Source organism: Vespula pensylvanica, chromosome 4 (genome assembly GCF_014466175.1).
Source record: "Vespula pensylvanica isolate Volc-1 chromosome 4, ASM1446617v1, whole genome shotgun sequence".
In the NCBI taxonomy this organism is placed as follows: domain Eukaryota; kingdom Metazoa; phylum Arthropoda; class Insecta; order Hymenoptera; family Vespidae; genus Vespula; species Vespula pensylvanica.
This window is the reverse complement of record NC_057688.1, coordinates 3192130-3214546: the sequence shown is the minus strand read 5'-3', so window position 1 is coordinate 3214546 and position 22417 is coordinate 3192130. Positions and strand designations below refer to the sequence as shown.

Sequence of the window (22417 nt, the reverse complement as noted above, 5' to 3'; positions counted from 1 at the left end):
TCATAACAGGGCGTATACGTTTATAGTTCGTTAAATCTTCGCTAAAAATCATTATCTATTCATATCTATCAATCGACTTATGAATTCGTTATATTTTCTCAATCCTGTAAGCGATGTACACGCAATCGAAAAAGGAATCAGTTAAAGAAGAATCGAACAATGGAAATTACCTTTATTACTTCTTTAAATACAAGAATTCTTTCAGATAATTTTGACAGTCTATTTACATTCGACAGGCAAGTAGTAAGTTCTTGTATTTACAGAAAACGTTCGCCGTTTTATAAAAACACGACGAGCTTTCTCTTTTCCTCCATTACAACCAGTGATACTTGTTCCTACGAATATTTGGAGTCAACGTGATGAAGATAAATTTAGATTTTTACTTCTACAACTTAACTTTCATTTTGCAACTTCTACTCAATGCTCGCATTTTCTTGTAATTCGATAAATTCATAACAGCTGAAAAATGAATTAAATCCTTGGAAGACGATATCGTCTTTCAGTCGACGAAGTCATTATATCGTATCAACGCGATACTTCGTTTGCAGCATGTAAATCGAAGATTCCTTAATTTTTAATATCGAAATAGCAAAATATCAATATTTATCGAACGAATTCAAACGTTCAGCGCAATAAAAGCGCGTAGAAAAAGTGGATAAAACTACAAATTGTAAATGACCTTCTAAATTACATTGGGAAGATAAGGTACTGAAATAAATTAGCTGCACCTTCATTTACGATTAACATCGTTTAGAAGAATGAACAATTCTATCGCTTTTCTTAAATGAATCTAACTTCAACATAACTTCGCTGCGTAATAATAATACGTCTAGGACATATGCAGAAAATACATAAAAGATCTACATGCAATTAACCTATCTAGAGTTTCCTGTGGTCCACATAAACATCTTTTTCTTTATCTACAGGTAATAATATCAATAATGTATACTCACAATATATAACAACGAATATCAACATTTTTAGGGACATCGCTATGCGTCCTATCCCCATTTGCAAGTGTTTCAATTGCACAAACGTCCGTAACATTTTCAATGTATCCATTTCTAATTGTAAAAAGTAATATAGATTCAAAGAAATATAGATTCAAAAATCATTCTTCTTATGTACATTTGTCATGTAGGGAACCTATTGATAACATTTAACTTTTGCCTTTTTTTTAAGATCATTCACAGCCCCGTGATCAGTTGCATTGTCGCCTTGTTATCTCTTTCCCAATTGGCAAAAAGTGCAATCTAATATACTAAATAGCGATAGAAAGGGAGAGACAGAAGGATATACAGAATGAGAGAATGTGGGATACGTTTCGTCTAAGACGTAAATCGTATCTTCCCGTGTCAAATGAAGACAATTATCGATCGTCTTGCCGATCGACGCTATTATCCTACGTTAATCCTCCAACGACTCTCTCCAGTCGTTTCTTCTTCGTCGATCAAAAAACATAATAAGATTCTAGGTCCGTGTTACGGCCGTTATTCCAGACTAGATGAAATCCACCAGAAAAAAGCTTCAGGATGAAAGCACTAAACCCAGACGAGCGAACACCATCTCCTTTCGTAGTCGTGTAATCTCCCAATATACATCGTGTACTTCAACAAAAACAAAAAATTAATTTCGGCCTATCGCGTCTGAGCCTAAGAATAATTGCAATTCTCATGAAACTATCGACATAAGGTAAAACATGATTCTATTATATAACTTACCCGAACTTTTAACAAGACCTCGTTCTACGTAACGTAGATAATTGAGAAAATCGCAAACCGCTATGATCTAAACATTCAAAGAAACATCGACGATTAAGTAATATTTTACGGTATATAAAATCTAAGTACTTTTCATAAAATAGAAGACACTTACTCGATTGCGACAAATTTGAGAGATACAATACCACTGATTCTCCTGATCGCCCAGTCTCATACGATAGTGACATTGTCGTGGTGCTTCGAGAAGAGCACATTTTCTAAAAAGACAGTGACGAATAAAATGAAATAATTACCAAAAGGATCAAAGAGTTATAGATTGATAAAATAAGAAAACTTACTTAGGAAAGGCAAGTTTGGTCTTATCGCTGACAGCTTCGATAAAAATGATTCCATCGAGAACAGCCTGTCGAACTCTCGCACCGAGTTCTTTATTAGGAAAATCCAAACAGAGGTCGATATCCTCTTTGAACACTCTGGCAACAAATGGATCGCTCTTATCGACGCAAGGATTTGCTTTCCACCTGAGAAATTCTGTGTGAACTCTAGGATCTACCTCCAATCCTAGATCTTTACACTCCTTGTCTCTATCCTTTTCGCGATCTTTCTTCCAATCCCTAGCCAAGGCTTCTCTGTCACTTGGTAAAGATGGCCTTTGTTCCTTCACTGGAGATTCCGGTGGTGAGTTTTCTCGGCCATATTTAAGATTGAAATGCGAGGGCGACCTTGTGTAAAAAGTTCAATAAATGTTAATATAATTCGCTTCTCCATGTGTTTATTACGCTATCGATAAGATAATCATAAAAGAATTATACCTTCGATGTTTCTTAGCAAAAAGACCTTGCTGACATTCATCACCCAAGCTCAAACGACATCTCGTGTCAATCTGAGGATGCAAATGTGGATTTGGCCTGGCTGGAGTCGAAGTTAAGACTAAAGTCTTTAAGGCCGTCACTTCAGCCGCTAGGACCTCGGCTTTCATTCGACTCTCCTCCAGAAGACGTTCTGCCGTCGCTTGCCGCACGTTCGCCTCGCGCACCATATTGTGCGCTTCCTAAAAATGAATTATCCTTCGAGCTCGATTTCATATCCTTCTTTCCCTCTCTCTCCCTCTCTCTCTCTCTCTCTCTTTCTCTCTTTTAATCTGCGAATCTCGATTCTCGACACGACGTACTTGAAATAGACTGGCGGTGAGTTCCTCCAATTCGGCCTCAACGTCCTGTCGGATTCTCGAAAGCCTTGCCACCTCTTCATCCTTCAATTTCAATTCCTCGTGAGCTCTCTTCAACTCCTCCTGCAGCTTCGCCACAGCGTGTTCTTTTACTTCTGCCACAGCTCTGCCCCATTGTGCAGTCGTAGGAGAGGGAGGATCATTAGGATCCTTTGTTAAAGAAGTTTCTTGCTTCACTCGAGAGTCAGCCTGCATCAACAAAATATTTCCATTATTAATTTTAAGGATAATAGCTTCACAAAGTATTTTTAATTGTTTCCTTTTCATAAGTTTGTAACAATTGTTTTGATGTAAATTTTATTCTTTTAATACTTTCAACATTTCAGTTTATTAAATTTACCTGCGAATCCTTCGCAGTAGACGACGTCTCTAATGATACACAAACGTTCTCTTGCTTATTCACTGTGTCTCCCATAACATCGTCTGTCTTCTCTTCACCCAACCTAATATCCAAATTAGTCATAGTTTGAATTGCAGGTACCTGAATTTCCGACTTGTACGCATGCGTGTTTAAAACAGCCTCGCTAGGCTTCTTCTCGTTCATCGTCATCGGACTTCGATGCCTCGTTAAAACACTATGTATCTTGTCGTTGTATGCGAAGAGCGAGTTCGATTTGGCTAAACTAGAACTAAATAAAAAAGCAAATCCAATTAAGACGATCGATCATAAATCGATGGATGAACAACATCTATATTTTTCTCGCTCGGTAAATTAAAATTTACGAGGTGATAATCGTAAAAAAAAAAACGTGAAAATGTTATTAACTATAATTCGCCTACCTGCTGTTGAGAAACTTGTCATCTTCATCAAAAAGACTTGTAGGTTCCTCCTCCTCATCCTCGCGCTTGGTCGCATATCCAAAGAGATCCGTCGCAGCTCTTGCAAGATCGGACTTGAGAATTGGATGAGGTGCATGTAAAGTCGAGCCAATCGTGCAATCGGCTTCATCTGGATAGAGTTCATCTTCGTCGGTGGTATACTCCTCGTCGCCAGTAGTGCCAGTACTTCCGGCTCTTCGGTGCTTCGTTGTCAATGGTCGATAGGCATACTCGTTCGAGGAGGCGGACACCGATTCGTTAGATTCCATCGATTCCGGCTGCTGTTGCTCCTGTACCGCCTTCATGGCGCCTGGATATTACTTTGTCTCTATTCGATCTGCAACTTTACTAAAATAGCACAACCATTATTTATCCTTGCGATAAGCTTAGAGTTTCTTATTTCAATCATCATTAAGCTTTATCGACGATAACATAATACGATAAGTGCTCGACGAATTTGATATCAATTTAATTATTCGCATCGATGATCGAATTTCCTTTTGCAATAAGAGAGGATCTATTTATTTCTCGAAGAATGGATTATTGCTTTGAGAAGAAGTAATATCCTAAATTGATGTTTTTAACGACGATGACTCGATACGTCGAAGAAATAATTCATCATTCGTGACAGGACGTTGAGGGCGTAACGCGTCGCGTGACACGGATCCACGAAATCAACAGAGACTGGACGTATCCGGCTCGACTATTGCATACCAGCGTGCTATGCACAATGATGCACCGTACTATCATCGACCTAAATATTTTGAAACTTTCTCGAACCATCTCTGTCAATATGTAATATAATTTGCCTTCTTAATTGTAGATCTACGTATTTAACAGAAAAAGGAATTAACTCGCACGATCGTGATAATATCCCATATTTAGTTTCGATAATTTTCCAAAATTCGTGACGAGCTAATATTGAAAAATATATAATGTAAAATGTGCTGAGTACAGATTCGAACGTACGAACGTACTACTTTATCCAACGTTTTCAATGAAAACCTTCGCATTTGCACTAATCAGCGTAAACGGATACCATGACCGAGATATTTCTTGATCGTCCGCGCGAATTGAGTCGAGCCGAGTCGAGAGACTCGAAGTGGAAACCTCGATCTTTCGTTCCCTTTGGCGAGATCTCTTGCGCTTCTTCTTTGCGATCTACCAACAAACAATGTAGCCAGAGCAAGTGATGTCGCTTGCGTCACGTCAGTCGCTCAGTCGCATTGCATAAACGGTACTTGGGAATCGGCCGGTCATCGCATTCCTTCCCCCACACTCTACTCCAAATTAAGTCAATTAAGAAACCAGGCGCAGTTAATTTTCTCCTATCTCTCTCTTTCTCTTCATCGTCCTCAATGTCCTATAATTGCCTGTACATTTTTACGTTCTACGAGTTAAAGCAAAAGAAAAAAATCAACTGATTTTCATCCGTGAAATTAGTACCAGTTCTATTTTATAGCAAAAATTAATTTCATATACTATTTATAAGTGAACGAAGAGCGTTATAAAATAACAAGAGGAAGCTTAAAATAAGGACACAGCTTAATCGAGTTTTTCTCCGTCGGTTTTAACTCGCAACGATGAATACCGCGCGTTTAGATTGTTACGCTTGATGCTCAAGGCGGATCTGATAAATTCGTTCTATTTCTTCCATTTCTTGGCGTTGATTTAACGACGGTGCTAATCGATCCTTGCTCGTTGTTGGCACCGTCTCGCTGGTGAAAGGTTTACCTTCTTAAATAGCTTATCGGTGATACCGACAGAAATTTCGTTCCTAGCTCGTAGCCGCAATGACGTAGGCGTTACTGTGTCCAGAACTGTCACGACAATCGTTCTGTTATTATCGATTATCGCATCTCTATTTTCACTTCGTGGATTTTAATCGAGCTAATTGCATCTCAGCAGAAAAGCAAGTAACAGCCGCTTTCTCGATGTGAGCTTTGATCTTTATTTATTCTCACGATTAAATCACATTGAGAGTTAGAAGAAATTTATATAAATCAATCGCAAGAGATCTCATTAACTTTTAATCATAGATCCTTGCAATTAACTCGATACATTCTTTTCTTTCTCTTTATAACATTACTAAGAAAAGAATTTTCACTTCTGCAGAATTAATGATAACCTAAAAACATTTCCGGTTATTGAATTCTTTGTTTCTTGTGAAACAGTCAGGTATCAAAGTACGATGTTTGCATTAGACAGACTCAATGTTTTTTCGCCGACGTGTCGTTTTAAACAAAAGAACTATAATACAAAGCTCAGCGATCGTTACGAAGTGAAAAAATTAACTTGATATCATTTTCTACGAAGACTTTGCTCGATTCATTTGTTCGCAAGCAAAATGTCATGTACGAAAGGCAAAGATTAAGTCATCGTTGAGTGCACGCGAAGATTGAACTGAAACGAAGAAAATTTCATTTTGACCGAACAAACGATGAGCTCTTAGTTGCCGAGATTCATTCATTTGAAATACCTTTACGCTTCGTGAAGCGACCAACGCAAAGATGCATTCGAATGCATTTCCTGATAAGAATTCAATTATTTTAATCGAAACAGTTACGTCAAACTATGTTAATAGATATTTTTGAAACGGTACATTTTATCCTTCTTACAGTGCATTATTTCTAACGGTACACGATGCTAAAAAGTTAACTATTGATTTTAACATATGTATTTACATATTAAAGCAATCGCGTAAAATGAACGATTTCTACATCTAAACTCGTCCACCTAAAATACTCGTTGCTTGAAAAAAAAGAAAAAAAAATAAAAGAAAAGAAAACTTTTCAGTTTATATCGACGTTATCGCGATAGCTCAAGCGAAAACCAGCATCGGTACTGTAATATATATATATATATATATATATATATATATATATATATACGAGCTGATTATCTCACGTTTACCACGAATTTTTCAATCGGGGAGAATCTTTCTACGTTGGAAATTCACTCGCACGATGAGCGGAAAAGAAGACGAGCGGGAAGCGTGGAAAAGAGCGGAGGTGTTTCGAATCGCAAGAGTCTGTATATGTATATCCTTGGCTTCGTCAAATGGGACGTTCACGCGAACATTGCGTCACGGTTCACATCGCGATCGCACGCTGGAAAGCGGCGAATGGTACGGCCGGGTACACCGTATTTGTAATGACGCTGCGGCATACCACTGACGCTCCATTCACGCCCATACACTAGCAGATGATAAAGCCCAGTTTCTCCTGCTCTCTCTGACAAAGGAATCCCGCCAAACGCTAATTTGCTTTCGAGCATCCCGTCTCGAGCACCACTTGACTCTCGCCAGCGTGATATGCTGATGCCGAACCCTCGACTCTTGCTCCACTTCATAACGCTGACTTTAGATCGGTTTCTATGAATTTAAAGTTTTCCAAGAAAGCTATATATTGGATTTTGATCTTTGCTTCGCTTGTGATATTTACATTTTCCGATAAATAATATTACTTTTTACAATCGATCTATTCTTGCCAGTAATAATCTTCCGTTGTTAGATACGATACAGTTTTGAAATACGAAACGTCTGATTTAGTGATCCGGAGAAAGAGTCCGGAATACGATTTGCAGTTAAAATCTCTAGATCTAAAAATTATAGCAACAACAACGTGACGTTGTTTATGTTTGGAAAAATAAACAAATGAAGAATTCTTGTGGACCTTGATCGACATAATATAGTACTTAAAATATATTCAGAATTGCTGTAATATATTCAGAATCGAACCATCATAGCATGAGAGAAACGAATTATTTCCCTGAATATTTTTCAAATAGATAAACTTACAGCCTACACAAAACGAGAACTTCGGACGAGCCACTCCAAAAATATCTTTCTTATTTCTCCTTTCTCTTCCTCGACGAATATATATGCATATGTATGTCCCCACCTCTATCGACCTTCGATGCTTTCTTCTGAGAATTTCTATTCTCGGTAACCTCGTCATATTCTTAACTCGAATCTATATAGACATATCGTTATAACTTTGTTAACTTCGTTCTTCGATATACGTCGATGATCTTTCACGTACAGAGTTTTCTCATCTACGTTGTTCGAAACATCATGTCATTATCTACGCTTTCATCGAAGCACAAATTATCATCGTAACCATACACACCGCGTTATAACTCCCATTTTCCTTCGTGGAACAATAAAAGCTTACGAGTATGTGTCACGTTTGGTTCTTGCTTTTACCACGCATATAAATTGAACCTGACTTGCATATATATAAAACGGAACGTCGTTTTGTCTGTTTTTATTCGGATAAAAATTAATCGATTTATCCTTGACGCTAGGAAGGTATCCGTTCGATCAACGTTTCAAATTTAACACTTGACGTCATGGACATTAAGATTTGAAACAGCAGTATTAAATGTTACAATAAAAAATATATTGATCTTCTAAAACATAATTCACATAAAGCAACATGAATTTATATAAATTACATTTCATAAGTTTTCACTGGCTTTGTTATAACACGTACGAACTCGTTCCATACATCGCTCTCATTCCACGTTACTTTCTACGAATAATTGGATCACTCGACTATGTGTGTGTAGAAATAAATTAACTTCGCTGTCTTTAACAAGATCTTGACTAGTATCGACGGAAGCTCGTACGAATAAAGTTCTCACAATATACGGCCCTGGCCTTGCACTCTCTCACGGTTAGTATACGCTAGTTTATATCTCCTATACTGAAAGACCGTTTAAATTATCTGTACTCAGACGATGTTAAAAAAAATTATACAAAATTTTACATAAGTATCTACTGTGCATTTAAAAAGCATTCATTACCAAATTAATTAATAATATATTATCCGTATATTTCTTGAAGATATAAATATATATATATATATATATATATATATATATATCAAAGGAGAAAAACATATTTTTAAAAAATATTCCGTGAATTGAAATAAAAGTAGACAAAGCAATTGCGGATAATAAAGCCTGCTCCTCCGACGTTAACAAATACGCCGTGAATCCTTTTTGTGTCAAGAGAAATTTGACCGTAGCCCGCCGAGCAATTATAATTAGAAGATTACCGCAACTCTATTCATTAGTAGGTACTTTTCGACTGAAAGCAAGGACTTCCACTTCGCTGTACCTCCTCCTACTCTTCGAGATGACGTTCCAGAAGAGCTAACGAGCACAGTTTCGAGCTCGTGCACTCGCTCGGGCCGACAAGTGAGCATACACAGTATGAAGTATACCTGTACGAGCTACGGCACCAAAGGAAGAGAAAGTAAGTACACGAATATTCCGCGCTCTTTTCTCTATTGTTTCTCTCCATTCGAACTTATCTCACAACCCGTCGCTCGCAGCATGCGTAATCCTTGAATCATCCAATGAGATTTCGAGAGATGGAATACACCGATAACGAACGTCCCCAAACAACATCGGGAAAGTTTTAAAACGACTTATTGCCAATTAGGTAGCATGCTTTTTCTCTCTCTTTTTCTTTTTATCCACGAGAACAATTTCACAATATCGTCACTGTCTACTAATAAAATTTTTGTTTTCAAACGATACCTGTCGACTCTCGATTTGGATGATAAACGAATAAGACATTTTTCGGTGAAAGGACCAAACCAATGGCGACCACTCAATGACTGATTTGATTCGTATTTTAATATAAACTCACGATATGATAGATAATCCGCCTACGAGGACGGCTCGCCGCAGACTGACCATACGTTCTCTTTCCACTTGGCCCATTGTCAGCTAGCGATCTTTACTACCCCTTCCACGATGCATTCTCATAGACTCTCTTCATCCACCTGCTTCTCCGCAAGAACGACAGGGCTGCAGAATGTTAGTACGCTAACATCCTTTATATTATTTTGAATTCTGACTAGAATATAATTACGAACTCGAAAAAATATATTTTACTTATTATTATACCTTATTTACATTGCAATGAAATAATAGTAATTCCTAATTAAATATGAAACATAAAATTAGTTATTAATAATATGAAACTTTATAAACGAGTGATAATGACTTTTTTATTGACGAGACACGTATTTACGCGTGTATCAATAAAAACAATACAAATTTCAATTTTTCAAAACACAAATAATTAATCAACGTTCCATAAGTAATATATTCAGGTTCTGTATTTAACAATATTTTTTTTCAAAATGTAAACCCAATTCTAATTGGGGAAATATGCCTTGATTTCCACCAAGCACTCCAAAGCTATAAATTCGTACGATAATCTCCAAATCTATTAATACGTCGGCTTATGTATCCCCTCATCGTTCTTATCTAAGCTCTCCACCTAATACGACTGATTCGTACCAGACGGTATCGATAGAGTAAACCGAAAATTAATGAATGATAAATTTTACACACATATTAATTCGATACTCTCGTTCGAACTCGTTTTTTCGACTCATTGAAAAACAACGAGGGCACTTTTCACCGTCTCTCTTATACCATATCATATTCTATGGGAACAATTGGCCTCTATCGAACGTACTCAACAGTCATTCCTACGGTTACTATAGAACCGGTAATAGAGCCAAACGGGGTGACACGTTAATCGTGTCGTCCGTAATTCAACTTAATAAGTCTCAATGAGATAAACGTGACCCTTGTTATAATTTTATGACCGGCCTATTATTACCAGTCTAATAACGTCATTCGTCATTTCTCTATTGTGAATCGTATTCGTCTTGTTGAGAGAAAACTACGAAAAAAAAAAGTTTTTCTTACTTAGGTCGTAATATATACAATTACGACGTACAAACGCAATATATTATTTATAATTAGATGTAATATGTATATAATATATAAAACACACATATGTGTATGTATATGTACTATAATAAAATATACCCACATTCATTTACACACACGTTCGTTTTATTTTATTAATTATAGTAATTCCTACTATTACTATATGTGTGTGTGTGTACATATATAATGTATTCTAACAGGGCATTACGAGAAAGATGAATATTCGCTCATTAAAGGGGTCCTTCAAACACTCCTAATGCGAATTTTTCAGCTCGCTTGCGTCCCTGAGATACACGGCGAACGTGAGAAAGGTTTCTCCGTACATCCTGCTTACACTTTGTGAGCACATGAAATTCCTATATCTGCAGCCCTGCAATTCCACGGAGGTTCTCTCTTATGGTGTATGCACTCGCACACCATCGAACTCTACCTATCGCCTACCGCAGGTATCAAATAGACTGGTGTAAGTAGCGTAGGTAGAATATTACGCACACTCTCTTACAAATTACATACGAAAAGGCTCGCACGCATTCGTGTGAATCTGTGGTTTTCTACTGGGTGTACGACAAAAAAGTAATGGGTGAAGTCAAGATCCTTTAGGGGAATAATATCAATCGAGAATGTAATACTAACTTATATGACATTAAGAACATATATGTCTTTAAACGTTTCGTCCTTCTACATCATTCACCATTTTCCTCTCATCAATTTCCATCAGACTATACGACTGACAAGGAAACCGGATCTGATACATTGTTACTCGACTCAACACGCCTTGTTCTGTTTTAATATACGATCGTAGGGAATCGCGAATAGATAATACGAAGTAGATAAATAGATATCTTATGCATAACGGTACCATTTAATTTGCCAAATATGATCTTTCCTCCGTCAAAAATAATCAAAGTATCTTTTAATATCCGTTATTTTTTCACGTTAAACGAAAAGTAAGATGTTATACATATTAGCATATAACCAAATATCGAAATCTCAAACATTATGTAAGTTAATTAAAAATCATCCGATAACGCGAAACTTCTATCCAAGGAAATTTCGTAAAATTTGCCGTTATAAATATAATATCATATATAAAACTCGTTAATGATGACATCTTAACTTATTTGTATCAATGATAAAGTAAAAAAAAATAAAGAAAAAATGTTTTCTTTTCATTTTCGTATGATAAAAGCAATATGCGTTTCTATTTGGTAGAAACTGGATCGAATGTTCGAAACCGAATCGAATATTCAAAGATGCTTCGAGTACCACATCCTCCAGCTTTCCCTATCAATCGACTCTCTGCCATTAAGGCGATTCATCGTGAAGTTGTTCACATGCACGAAGTCCCATGAAGCGTTTCCGTGAAGGAGAAGCATCGTTGGCTTCCCTCTTGCAACCGCAATCGTATGATTCTACCAACGATTTAGATCGGTTCAATCCGTTCGAGAACGATGACCAAGAACGTTAACGTAATCGGAGCTTATCTCTACGACTCTAAAACCTTATAAATCCTCCTCAAGCGATACGATTCTCGTTCGAATCACCCAAGGGAGTGAGATCTAGAACAATTTTCATATCTTTCAGTATTGTTATTTATTGTTATTTGTAGGAAAAGAAAACGATACTTCATACGGAAAATCTTCAACGAAGTAAGTATCTTTACTAATCATGTGTCCAGAATAATTATCAAGATAAAAATTCATCATGCTCGTCGGTATAAATGTGAAAAGTGTAACTTTCAAATCTTGAATAAAGCATCAAATGCGTATAAATCATATCGTAGAAATTATTACGGTGTTCATGTTTTTGAAATAATGTTATTTTTCTTCTAAAGGAATACGAACAGTAAGATCATTCTTATATCTGCATAGAATGTTGAAAGATAGGAAGATAAAAAGCTATATAAAAAAGAAAATTATATGTTATATATAACTATTTATAATACAAATTCAAATGCAGTTATTATCAATCGCTGATATAATTAATTCTTTGCAAACGTAATATTGGTAGCTTTAAATTGTAATAATTTCTGAAAGAAAACGAAGTAGGAAATGATTTTTACGTATTTTATGTAAAGGAAGCTATCCTGGAGATATTTAAATTTATCCAAATGGGAAACTACTTGATTTGAAATGGGACTCAAATGATATTCCTTGTCAAAGTTAAAAAACTTTGGAAATTGTTTATGTTTCATTAAATATTTTTTATACATTACATATAATAACCTTATTAAAAACTATTGTTTCTTAATGAGAATGAATGCTTTTTATTATAGAAAAGAAGACAGTGAGAGAACAGGATCATCTTGACATCACGAAAAAAGAAACATTTTTCAATGATATCAAAAGAAATCTTTAAAAAATTCAACTTTATATGTTCTTTACAAATATTTTTGTATTCCATCTTATTCATTTTAAAAAACAATAGAAATTTAATAGATATCGCTATGGGAAAATTTATTTTTTATCAAAATGTTATAAAAGTCCGACAAAATTATCGAGCCAAAAATTATTGGAATTAGTAAGCTTCATGGGACTCGACTGCCGATCCATACGCATACACGTACACTATTATAATCGCACTCTTTATTTTGGTAACAAAACAACATCCGGCATGCTTTTAAGAATAAGATGTCGTCGTTCAACACAAGGCTTCAACGGTACCCCCGCATTCGCCGAACATCCGGCGCTATCAATATTCTTTTGCTATTAATATTCTTTTATTTATAATAATTAAATTTTAGTCAGAGCACTAGATTATCACTATTTTATATTACCATCGACAATTTCCGCTTCTATGTCTATGTACATAAAAATGTGTTTTACATATAAAAAATAAAAAATCGAAAAATGGAAAAATTCATGAAAATATTACGTACATGGCTGCATTGAAAAGCTAATGTTCTAAAAACTTTTTAAAGCGTTTTACATTAAAATGCTTAAATACTTATCGCTTAAACATATGTAACTAGGATTTACGTCATTCGTATTAACCCTGAAAATGTTTAATTAATCGTATCAATGACAATAAGGCATTATTGTATTTAAGAAAAATTCGAAAGTACATGAGAAATTCATGCGAATTTTGCATAATTTTTTGTACAACGCACGTTTCACGAATTTATCACAGATAAGGTGTATTGAATAACATTATAATCCTTTCATAATATTTCAAGACTAAAGAGATTTGAGAAATCTGAAGCCTGCGAATTTTTTCGACAGCACAATCGCGTATGAAAAACTCATGTACGACACGTGAGAAGATACAAAATGTATGGGAAACGATAGTCGACTATTTGCGTGCGATTTCGTCATTTTAGCCTTCTCGTTTCGACAACTTCGACCCGAGTTAGATTAAATAAAAACTTGAAAGACGACGGCATTGATATCATAAACATACGATCGTGCTCATTCTTTAACGTTTAACTATGAGAATGTACTTGTTGAAATAGTAAAAAAGTGAACGTATGATTATATAACGATCATCTTATTTATTTCTAGAACTATTAAAATAAAAATCCTGTATTACCATAATCCTTTATATTACCATAAAAAATAATAATGCTTTTACATACTTTTACAAGAAATTGTGGTAAATAATATTTAGATATTTAATATTAATAAATTATTAATAACAAAGCAAGACTCATATTTCTGTCTCTCATAAATTTCGTTTATATTACTGAGAAAATATGTTCATATAAAGATATGTGTAATGCAATACGTATCAAGATATAAGTTTAATCATCAGGTCATAGGGCAATTTAGAAGAATTGAAGAAAAAGCTGTCTGAGTAACGTGATTACAAACGTTATCAAAATCTATTTAAAACAAGATACGTATGCCGGAAAGAGTAATGAAATTCTACAAGAGCGAAAGAGAACGAGAGAGAGAGAGGAGATAGGTGTACCAGGTACGACGGTACGAACGTAAATGAGACTCAAGGTTAGTACCCATTGAGCCACAAGAATGCAGGAACGCAACGAAGAAAGCATACTTTCATACATAACAACGAAGATAAAAAAAATTCAATATTATGATTCTCACTTATAATAAAATAATTTACTTCACAGTATTATAATCTTTCGTTGTTATAATTTCCAAGAGCCATTATCACGTTCTAGACAGTGTTTCATGAATAAATATAAAAATACTAATAATCTCGTCGTAACAAACAAAAAGTTACTGACATAAAACACTTTCTAAAGTAAATTTACGAAAAGATGTAAAAGTTATTACAGTAAGACGTTTCACCGTAATAAAGAATGATAGGACGCTTGAATAAAATAATTGTAGCGAAAATTATCCCTCAATAACAGACTATAGTATATAAAATAAATAACAAATGTATATCTATATGTAAATGTATGAATATATATGTATCTGCACGGAATTGCACGTGACAATAAACATCGACATCGGCTAGACCGACAATGAGAACGAGAACGATGTGAATAAAGGGTTCTCCAAAATCGAAAAAAAAGAAGAAAAAGAATGATTCACGATTTCAGTATGATAAATGATTATTTTACGACCTCTTTTTTTTTACCTTTCTTTGAATCTATTTCAAAAGGAATTATCATGGTCCCGTTGATTATATACACGCATACGTACTTACATACACATCTGTTACTGTATAGAAAAAGGCAGGACGTAATCCTGAACAGTATCCCGGGGATCCGGAGGGCCGTAAGCGGGTAGACACGCGCATGCACACGCGTACGCACGCTCTCACGTTCCTCCCAGGCCGTGACCCGACTGCGCACGAGCCGCGGAGAATTCCATCGTGAAAAGGGCTTCGCGTGTTACAAGCACATACTGACGACTTACGTACAAACACAGAGAACCGTGCATACACGTATTAAAGAAGAAATAGACATATATACATATACGTACATACATGCTATTAGTCGAGTGAAAGAAGGTAATTGCCCGACAAACAAAGCCCAGCCAAGACAATACACACGTCTCGACATCCAAAATAGTTTTCTTCCCTTTTAACGAGCTCCTTCCCATTGCTGTCCCCCAGTTGGAAGTGTAATCTTTGGATCTTTTATATGAGAGAAAACACGCTATTGCAAGTATACGAAACGAAACACAAGATACATTCGTTTATAAACGTCGACGGTTTTCTTTCATTTTCAATATTATTTTTTCTTCGTCACTCCGATTACATCGCATCCTCGTAATATAAGAATCATAGAACGTGCTGACGCAACGATAGAGAACAAAAATATCCGTTAAAATCATTTCATGCACGCGTATACGTTTGTTAATTATACGACGAAGATTTCTACATTGTAATCGTGGGAATATTGTGGACAAGATTATGATAAATGTCGTTTCGATATATCCTCTTGAATAATTCATACGCAACGTCGTTTTTCTTATCAACTTCTAAGGAATATCAATTAACGAAAGTATAAAATATACGCGTAAGCATTTTTATTTTTATTTTTATAAATGAAGAAGAAAACAAAACGATATTCGTGAAAAAAAAACGATTTTTTAAATAAGTCTACCTAATGATCGTAATGTTTACGCACGAGTGAAGATAAACGCGGTTCTTCCATGAATGGTGTACATACGCAAAATAAGAGAAACAGAAGGAGAGAGAAAGGAAGGGAGTACCGGGAGGGGTCTTTGCCACGATGACCAAGTATTTTTATGTGAACGTAGGGATACTATCGGGGCTTTATGAGTTACGAGTACGGGAAGTTCTCCACTTACTAACACATAGACAACAAGAGCGGCAGCAACGACCGTGGAACCTGTCGTACCGGTTTCCAACTGGATTCCGCTCTGTCGTGCGCATTGACGGCATAAAGAATCTCGTGAACGGTGTATTCCTCGATCCTGACCGATCGAGATCCAATCGAGAGTAGATCAACTACCGATCCTCCCACTTTAAACCCTACTTCTTTAGTCTAATTATTGATTACTTTGACTTTTATTCGAACTCGGATCACAAAAGACGATTCTAATTAACCGAGCTTGCTCTCATTAAGTTTAATTTACTACGCTCCGATTCATTAGTTTTTCCTCACATTTTTTCCTTCTTTCCTTCGTGACTCCCACGAAAAAACTCGTTCCAAGATATTTTTTAACATGATTTTCATTCGGCAACATCCAATTACCGTAATATTCAAAGGATTAATTATAAAAGCACCGGTGCGAGTCATTAACTATTATTATCAGCGCCTCCATTAGCTCGATTTTATGTAATAAGCCGATAAACAAAAGCGTCTCCGATCATCCCGCTCCAATACTTTTATCGACGCGACATATACATACATACATATATGTATATGCATATATATAGATAGATATATGTGTGTACGTGCGTGTGTACGTACATCTAAACGTATATACTTATTATGTTCTTCCTCTTCTGTTACATACATGTGAACATGATATTGTTCTAATTTTTCTGAAATCATTCATTCTTTTTCATCATCGTTGAAAGAATGACGTTGAATTTTTTTTAATATACCATGGAATATCGATTCCATATGCGTAAACAAATGGCTGACACATAAATCTGAAAAACACAGTAAAAAGGTCATTATTGTACTATATCTTATTTTCATTAATTTCCTTCTATTTAAACTTCCTTTGATCGTTGTTCTTTGCATGGTGTTACTACATTGTAATTGCCGTCGAAAAGAAGTCTTTTTAATCCCGTTCAATTCTCGTCCATTACACTACGCATGTGTTAATAATTTCCACATTCAAATAAAAGAAAAGTGATACGTTGAGCAATATTTTTTGTTCGCAATATATAAAAAGAAAAATAATAAATGTGCTAACTCGTAAGATAGTATATCATGTTTACGTTCTGTCTTCGTATTCCATATAACATGGATCAAGAGTATTCATTTAAATATCGTGACTATGCATAACATTTTTAAAAGTCAAACTATTAGCGCAAATAAAAATTCGCTTGTGAAAGAATAATCGTTGCAAATTGAACAACAGAGAACATAAAGTTTTACCGCTCGAAAAAACAAAGTGTGTTCTCTCGTTTTAATTAAAATCTTATCGGCGAACGTACATTAAAATTTATGTCTTAAGTAAACGATCGATCAACGACTTACAAAGGCGTGAGTATGTGCGTATATCATATTCGTGTAACATATGTGTACATACGCTTGTTATGAAGACGGAAATTCACTTTCGACTGCTGGAAAATTTACCGAGCTCTGGAGAAAGTCCTGATTATCTCGAAGAATTTATTTCCTGATAAGGTGTAGAATTAATATAAAAAAAAAAAACAGCGGGATTGAGCAAGGTTAATGAACGTTTATATATAAAACGTATCATTATTAATACGTTACGGAATTATCGATTACCATTATTCGATTTTGTAGATTTTATTAAAAATATTTTTAATATTCGTTCATAACATTTAATGGATTCCAATTACCATCCGTAACAAACATAAAAAATTATGAAATAAAAAGAATTTAAGAAACATGAGATGCCTCGCGAAACGATAAAATCATTGAATCGAAATTAGAATAGAAGAAAATTTTAACAAACTGAAGCATGTACTATTTATGTAGGTCATCATAGCTAATTTCATACCAAATCATATGATACGTTCATGGCTCGGAACTTACAACCTTATGATTTCTCTTTCGCGTACGATAACATTCACTTTGCTCGAAGTGAAAGTCGAATTATTCTGCAGTATGATATAGAAGGTGTTCCGATGACATCTTCGCAAGCGATTGACGATAAAGAATAGCGTTCGTTTCAACAGTAAAAAATAAAATAATATTTTAATGATGTTGAAACGAAGCTATGAAACAAATATAAAAGAAAAATACGAATAGATATATCGGCAAGTCAAAAGCACGTATCGAATTTTATTATCTATCATTAATTTAAGAACTACACGAATAGAGATTACTTAATGTAATTATATATTAAACGATAAAATATATACCTACAATGTTATTTGAAAAAAGTGTAAAAAGCAAAATCGATAGATGAGAAAATCGAAAAACTAAAAAGAATATTAATAGGATACGATACTACGCTTTATTTCAATAATTATCAATATTTAACGAATCATAATAATTAATAAAAGATATATTATGTAATTACCTGCACATTTAATCAATCAATAAAAAATCAAGTATCTATAGACCGTTGATAGACTATTTTCGAACGGTCCTCTCAGGATCGTTTCTAATTCGCTCTATTACCCATCGTAATTTTTATTTTAAAGCGAGTAGACGGATTGTACTTTCTCTCGTCCTAAAAATCCTCTCAATCGGTCGATCCGTGCTTGTCGCGATTTCTCGCGCTCGAATCAAAGGACAAACGATGCAACTCATTGTCAGTGAAAATCGTTTCGAAAAACGTTATACGACGCACGACTGAATTAATTATCTTCTTGCCATTTCGATATTCACAGCTCGTACCACTGTCTCTTTCTCTCTTTCTCTTTCTCTCTCTCTCTCTCTCTCTCTCTCTCTCTCTCTCTCTCTCTCTCTCTCTCTCTTGTTAACGAACTCGCTGCATCGTCGTTTCAAAGAAGAACGATAAATTTATTTCCATGGAATCTCACTTCGCTTCTGTCATTAATCAATGACACACCGAAATAACTTTCGTCGGCGAAATAACTTCCCGCCTTTTTTGTTTTTCTTTTTCTGAATTTCTAAAAAAGGACGATTGAAGTATCTGTACGACAAATAAATACGTATACGTACTTACGTATGTACGTAGATCGCTTTCGTGCGATTAGAAAGCACGGAGAAATCTCTCGATCCTCGCAACAATCGTGATTACACTTGAAACGTCCTTTTTTTAATACGATTTAAAAGTCGCAATTTAAATCAACAATATGTTGCAAAAACAACGATTGATGAAGTCTCCTAGAGTGCAAGGACCTCTCCTATCTTTTATATATATATATATACATATACATATAAATATAAATACGTATGTATTTATGTATATATGTATACCACTGTATATACTGTTATAACGGGATCAAGCATCTCCCACTTTATTTTTCACACGACGCCTCTGGTTATGAGGCGCCTCCGTGATTTACTGTTTACCAAGCAGCGGTTGCTGCTCCCTTTGTAAAAATAGAATTTTATTCTCGATAAGGTAAAGGCCGTCCTACGCATCCTCATTCCTTTGAAACACGTTAAAAAAGAAACAGAGAGAGAGAGAGAGAGAGAGAGAGAGAGAGAGAGAGAGAGAGAGAGAGAAATAAAATAGAAGGAAATAACGCGCTGAGACTTTCAAACGAGAAATTTTCTGTATTCGATTATCGTTCAAAACAGCTCTTTCTCTTACTTGACGATTTCTTTCTACGATTAAAGATTACGATGCTTTCGAATCGAAGGAATCTAACACTCAAGCCTGATAAAAGATCAACACGAGCCTGTTTTAAAAAATATCCTCTACGAATGTTTATTTCAAGTCGGCATACGATGACGTATATACGATACCTCACATATCGAATTTTAACGTTTCAGATTTTGGCTTTGTGATTAATTATAACGTTAGATGTTACGTCTAAGAAAAGCAACGTTTGCTATTTTAAAGATTATAATTCAAGACGAAATCCTAATTCAAGTTGAGATATCAATGAGAACTTGTAAAATAATAATAGCTCAAACTGTGTAAATTTACACAGCGTCAAGGATTCAGAATAATCCTCCGTTTGTTGCATTAAGCTTTCCCTGTGACGTTGAAATAGACACAATAGAATATATGACTACAGCTATTGGTAGAATTTTACGATCAGATAACAACGTTCGATTTTCTCTTCTCATTGTTAGAGATAAAATACAACTCTTCTGTAGAAAAAAATTTGGGAACTTTTTATCGATGCTAATTATTTTAGAAAGCCAGGCAATTATCGAGGTCAAGGAGTAAATTAACGTGTCCTGAAGAAGAATGACAAAGTCACAAAATTAAAGAAATCATTACTTTTAATAGATGACCCATTCTTTCCAATTAGTTTCTTATCACTCTACATTCATTTATTTGTATCCGTTGTTCCTAAAATATCCATTACGTAAAGTCTATATATCCTTTCCAATTTTCCACAATAAGTAAGATATTTGAATTTCTTTAAAAATAAAAAAAAATTAATTCAAGATACTTTAAATGAATGAAAGTTGGTTACTCAAGAGCATTTCAAGGCGAATATGTGAAAAAATCATTGAAGTATAAAAAGAGCATTAAAATGTTAGAAATCGAGATCGATATACAGAATAAACGATATTTCACGAGAGATAGATAGATATATACATACATACATACATACGTTTCGTTCCGTCTGAACGCTTCGGTCAAGGACTTGAAAAAGATCGGCGTAAATATATAATATAAATCGAAAAGTATTCGCAATTCGTCCGTTTACTCTCTCCGACTTGACGACCGTCTTATTTATTCGTATTCGTAATATGCGAAGAATGCTTGGCACGTTGATCGAGCGGAATAAAAAGATCGATGGACGAACTCGTATTGAAACCGAGTGTAGTCGTTCAACCACTCGAATTGAATTGTCATCCCCTTCTATGCAAAACCTTCCGGTTCTCGATCCACGAGAGATTAGAAAGCTTCTTATACGGAAGTGCCTCGTGACACGATTTAACGGAGGAAAGATGCGAACGAGAGGAACGCGTTACACGATCGATATTCTTTATTTCTTCAGAAAAAGTCGGAGAAGCAATGTCACGCTCGAACATGTGAAATCATTATGACTTTAAACAACACGTTCCTTTAAAACGAATGCAGCGAGAAAGAAAGAACTCAAACATTTTCTCTTTCTCTTTATCGCTTTCTCTCTCTCTCTCTCTCTCTCTCTCTCTCTCTCTCTCTCTCTCTCTCTCTCTCTTTCTCTTTTCAAACTATATATCGCGATCAATATGTCAAATTTCACGAAATTTTGTGAAAAATTCGCGTATATAACTTATCCAGGATATGCGATAAACATCTATCATTTCGTAGCTATTAAACACGAGATAAATCAAACGTGAGAGAAAGGAAATCATTGTAATGTACGAAAAGAAGGAACATAGTGATATATTAGGATATTCATTGATATTCCAAAAGTAACGACGCATTGCTCAAGACAGTAAGCTTCTTTGAGTCGTAACGGAGACCTACTTCGAATGAATAAATACGATTTATTTTCATTTTTTCATTTACGAAACTCGTATCCGATAGCGAATGTTTTCCTTTTTTCTTTTATTTTTCTTTTTTTTTCTAATGATAATCGTATTTTACGCATGCCCAGGATCTTGATACTATCGCGAGAACACATCATCATCTTTCGTGTGTGTTTACGCTCGCAAAAAAAAAAAATAAGAAAATCCCGACAAAACATTCACAAAACTTACAGAACTAAACGATCGCATAAAGGTCGCACAGAATTACTTATTAACTTATACGTACATATTAAAGATTATCTTACAATTTAAGGGACGTAATGGTAAGTAAAAGCTAAGAAAAATGTCGCACAGCATCCGTCAGTTTTGATTCATCAAGACGAAAGCTAGTATCAGTATCGATCGGAAAGTACGTTTCTAATAATGGGAGCGACCAGAAGACTTACGAGAAGATGTTCGTGATCCTTGCGGCATTGGCGTGGCTGCTACGCTGTAAATATACAGATTGCTGACTTGCGTCCTCGTTATTGGATCTTGGGAAAGATTTCTGACACCAGCACTCGCGTACGTCAACCAAACGAAAGCAAAGAAACACAAGCAAACTCACATTCGCCATCCGCGACACGGGCCACGGACCACGACTGAGGCCTATCGCAAGCTCTCATAGCCGCGAGACGCCTGCAGCGCTCCTAGCGAGAGAATTTGAAACTATATATTAACAAATCGATAATCAGTCGATAATAC

General features: G+C 35.3%; 1 protein-coding gene across 5 annotated transcripts; it reads right to left on the bottom strand.

The window, feature by feature from the left end:
• Positions 1-155: 155 nt before the first annotated feature.
• Positions 156-22316, bottom strand: LOC122628796 (guanine nucleotide exchange factor for Rab-3A-like). Of its 5 annotated transcripts, none has more exons than XM_043811438.1 (9): positions 22120-22316; positions 3730-4116; positions 3290-3578; positions 2893-3138; positions 2534-2772; positions 2060-2443; positions 1876-1978; positions 1722-1788; positions 156-1607 (listed from the first exon to the last, which is right to left on the bottom strand). In XM_043811438.1, the coding sequence occupies exons 2-9, from the start codon at positions 4071-4073 to the stop codon at positions 1528-1530; spliced, it is 1752 nt and encodes a 583-aa protein (XP_043667373.1). In that variant the 5' UTR covers positions 4074-4116; positions 22120-22316; the 3' UTR covers positions 156-1527. The 5 variants fall into 5 exon arrangements, with proteins under 5 accessions (XP_043667373.1, XP_043667375.1, XP_043667374.1 ...); XM_043811440.1 differs by lacking the exon at positions 22120-22316 and adding an exon at positions 9431-9605; XM_043811439.1 differs by lacking the exon at positions 22120-22316 and adding an exon at positions 9319-9471.
• Positions 22317-22417: the final 101 nt, after the last annotated feature.

Coding starts and splice junctions, on each gene's coding strand:
- LOC122628796 (XM_043811438.1), bottom strand. CDS start 4,073: ATGAAGGCGGTACAGGAGCAACAGCAGCCGGAATCGATGGAATCTAAC. Junction 3,139..3,289: donor CTACTGCGAAGGATTCGCAG/GTAAATTTAATA, acceptor TTGTTGATGCAG/GCTGACTCTCGAGTGAAGCA. Junction 1,608..1,721: donor AGGTCTTGTTAAAAGTTCGG/GTAAGTTATATA, acceptor TTTTTGTTGAAG/TACACGATGTATATTGGGAG.